Genomic DNA, 3,199 nt, shown 5'->3' on the forward strand with positions numbered 1-3,199 from the left:
CAACTAATAATTAAAGCCTATTTGAAGGGTGTCAATTGCCTAGTAGAATTATAATTTATGTAAACTTTTAACAACTTTAATATTCACCTCGTCATTAGGCCTAGCCAACCTCTTATGGTTTTGTAATATTTGGTAGCCAAGTAATACAAGGTAGTCCAGTATAAACCAGAATGGAAACTTTTATTCTGCCAAACACTTTACAGCCTCGCCAGTAGCCATACTGGAACAACAACAACAACCCAGAGGGCAGCACAACTATGTACCAACTAAACAGGCAATACGCCAATCCTACATCCCCTTATTTGGTGTGGATTTACAATACTGTTAATAAGCTCAAACGAGACTGTAAACTGAACAACTATTAAAAATATGATTACTTTAAGATTACCACTAAAATTCTGATTACTTATTATTTATGAACTGACAGTTCATGTTACATAATCTCTGTACTTCCCATTCGGTTTAACTGTTCTTCCACTACGGGTCATCAACCTTGTTAAAGTTGCGATTTCTCCTGACCTTTCCTTTGTCAGTTTGGACTTCATAAGAGCGCGGCTCTGCTCGCTTTGCTACAACCATCCCTTTACATTTTTGGTCCCTGACATAAACAAACTCTCCTTGTTGTAGCTCTGGCAAGTTTCTGGCATTATGTCGCCTATTAAACTGCGTTGCTTGATTTTTCGCGATAATGGTGCTCACGCTCCGCTACATTTGACTTGTCCGGGACTGCAGTTAGTTGGGCATCTATTGTAGGCAACTGAGTACGAAGTCTTCTATTCATTAATAGCTCACTTGGCGATTTTCCATTCTGAAGAGGAGATGAACGGTACGATAATAATGCTAAGTAAGGATCATCGTTCTTCTTCAAAATCGCTTTTGCAGTTCTGACCGATCTTTCGGCTTCTCCATTCGCCTTAGGATCTCGTGGACTGCTAGTAACATGTACGAAATTCCAGTTTCGTGAAAAATATCTGAACTCCTTTGAGCTGTACTGCGGACCATTATCAGAGACAACCGTGTCTGGTATTCCATGGACAGCGAAGAGCTTCCGAAGTATGTCAATGATACCGCGAGATGATGTATCTACTAGCTGTTCTATAGCGATCCATCGAGAATAATAGTCCACAACAAGTAGGTATTCTCTATTTCCATAGTTAAACAAATCTGTTCCAATGTGTTCCCATGGGCGTGAAGGAAACGACGAAGGCAACAGTGGTTTAACTTTTGGTGGATTGTATTCATTACAAGTGTCACATGTCTTCAATCATTGCTGACATGCCAGGCCACAAAATAGAAATAGCGGCACGTCCACGGCACTTCGAGATTCCAAGATGTCCGCGGTGAATTTTCCTGAGCATATCAAGTTGCAAGTCTCTTGGTACCACTATTCTGTTATCATACAGAATCAAATCATCCACAATCGAGAGATGATGACGATGTTCCCAATGTTTCCCCATAAATAGTGTATCAGGCCTGTATGGAGGCCAACCATTCTTGCAGTACTCATAGATTTGGGTATATTCAGCGTCGCTTCGCTGTGCTTCCTTGATCTCCCTTAGACGAGTAGGAGTCGCTGGTAAACTGTCATTCGCAGCCTTCGCAAATGTTTCAACTTCCTCAATTTGTATCAAATCACCTTTCGTAGGTAGATCCACCGGAGCTCTCGAAAGCGCATCGGCGACCACCTGATTCTTGCCTTGGACATATACCACTGTTGTACTATACCGCATAAGTCGAAGTCGGAGGATTCCTGGAGGTAGTTTCGCTAGCTCCTTACTCATCAACAGACTGATCAGAGGCTTATGATCTGTTTCTACCTGAAAGTCCAATCCCATGACGTACTCCTGGAATTTTTCACAACCCCAAACTACCGCTAGTGCCTCTTTTTCTATGATCGCGTAGCGTTGTTCTGTATCTGTGAGAGTACGCGAAGCATGAAAGGCAACTCGTCTTGATCCATCAACCTAGACTTGGTACAAAACTGCGCCAATGCCGTACTTGCATGCATCAGTAGCAATGATAGTTGTTCTTGTGGGGTCATAATGAGCTAGGACCGCTGGTGAGACTAAAATGTGCTTAAATTGTTCAAATGCAGTTTGGTGTTTATCACCCCAAGTCCACACAGTGTCCTTACAAAGTAACTGTCGCATTGGTGCACTGATGTGTGCCAATCTTGGGACAAATTTCCCCAGATGTTGTACCATTCCTAGAAATCTGCGTAGTTCAGGGACGTTGCGCGGAACTGGGTACCTAGTAATGGCTGTGACCTTTTCGTCATCTATCCTAACCCCAGCACCGTTAATGATGTGACCCAAAAATTTAACCTTGGTGCAATGAAAGTCGCACTTTTTAGAGTTAAGTGTGACACCTGCATCTCGCAAGCAAGATAAACATAACTTAACACATGTGGCATGATTTGCTACGCTGCTATGAATCAATATATCATCCATATGGCATATCACAAAGTCGAGATCACCTAGTATACGGGAAACTTCCCTCTGGAAGATTTCCGGAGCCGAAGCTATACCAAATGACATCCTATTAAATTGATACCTCCCAAAAGGTGTAATAAAAGTTGTGTACTCTTTTGACTCTTGGTCAAGTTTGACTTGCCAAAACCCGCTGTTTAAATCAAGTTTAGTAAACATTGTACTACTAGATAATGTAGCCAAATATGAGTCGACATTGCCCATTGGGTGTATTTCACGTTTAACAGGTTTATTGAGGTGTGTCAAGTCCACACATATCCGCACAGAACCATCTGATTTAGGGACACATACTATTCCAGAGCACCAATCTGTAGGGTGATTTATGGGCGAAATGACACCGTTGTCAACCATTTTCTGAAGGGAATTTTTAACCTTAGGTAATAATGGGTGTGGGATTCGTCTAGGTGCATGCACACATAAAGGTGTGCCGTCGTCTTTCAACGTGATCTTACATTCTGTGTTCTTAAACTTCCCTAGCCCCTCAAACATGCCCTTATACTCAGGATACATCTCCTGAGTGAAATCCTTTGTGACCTCGTTCACTCGGGTAATTAAACCAAGACCGACACTGGTCTTCCTACTGAGGAGTGGGCATTTCTGGTTGTCAATAACAAACAGGTGATCATAAATAATTGTATCACCTATACCTGAATGTTACATCTACAACCCCTGTAGAAGATCGACATACCCTTTGGTAATGGCCTATTTTA

At 42.0% G+C, this 3,199-nt stretch overlaps 1 protein-coding gene across 1 annotated transcript; it reads right to left on the reverse strand.

The window, feature by feature from the left end:
• Positions 1-658: 658 nt before the first annotated feature.
• Positions 659-1,835, reverse strand: LOC117111289 (uncharacterized protein K02A2.6-like). Its single transcript, XM_033254210.1, has 2 exons — positions 1,255-1,835; positions 659-1,142 (listed from the first exon to the last, which is right to left on the reverse strand). Exons 1-2 carry the CDS (start codon positions 1,833-1,835, stop codon positions 659-661), a joined length of 1,065 nt encoding a protein of 354 aa, XP_033110101.1.
• Between the last annotated feature and the right edge of the window lie 1,364 nt (positions 1,836-3,199).

Source organism: Anneissia japonica, unplaced genomic scaffold (genome assembly GCF_011630105.1).
Source record: "Anneissia japonica isolate Jap-2015-1 unplaced genomic scaffold, ASM1163010v1 scaffold82841_len3199_cov176, whole genome shotgun sequence".
Taxonomy (NCBI): domain Eukaryota; kingdom Metazoa; phylum Echinodermata; class Crinoidea; order Comatulida; family Comatulidae; genus Anneissia; species Anneissia japonica.

What these genes read in the sequence shown, in the direction of transcription:
- LOC117111289 (XM_033254210.1), bottom strand. Translation starts at nt 1,835, where the DNA reads ATGGGATTGGACTTTCAGGTAGAAACAGATCATAAGCCTCTGATCAGT. An exon ending in TCAGCAATGATTGAAGACAT is followed by an intron (nt 1,143 to 1,254) that starts GTGACACTTGTA and finishes CTATGGAAATAG; the next exon opens with AGAATACCTACTTGTTGTGG.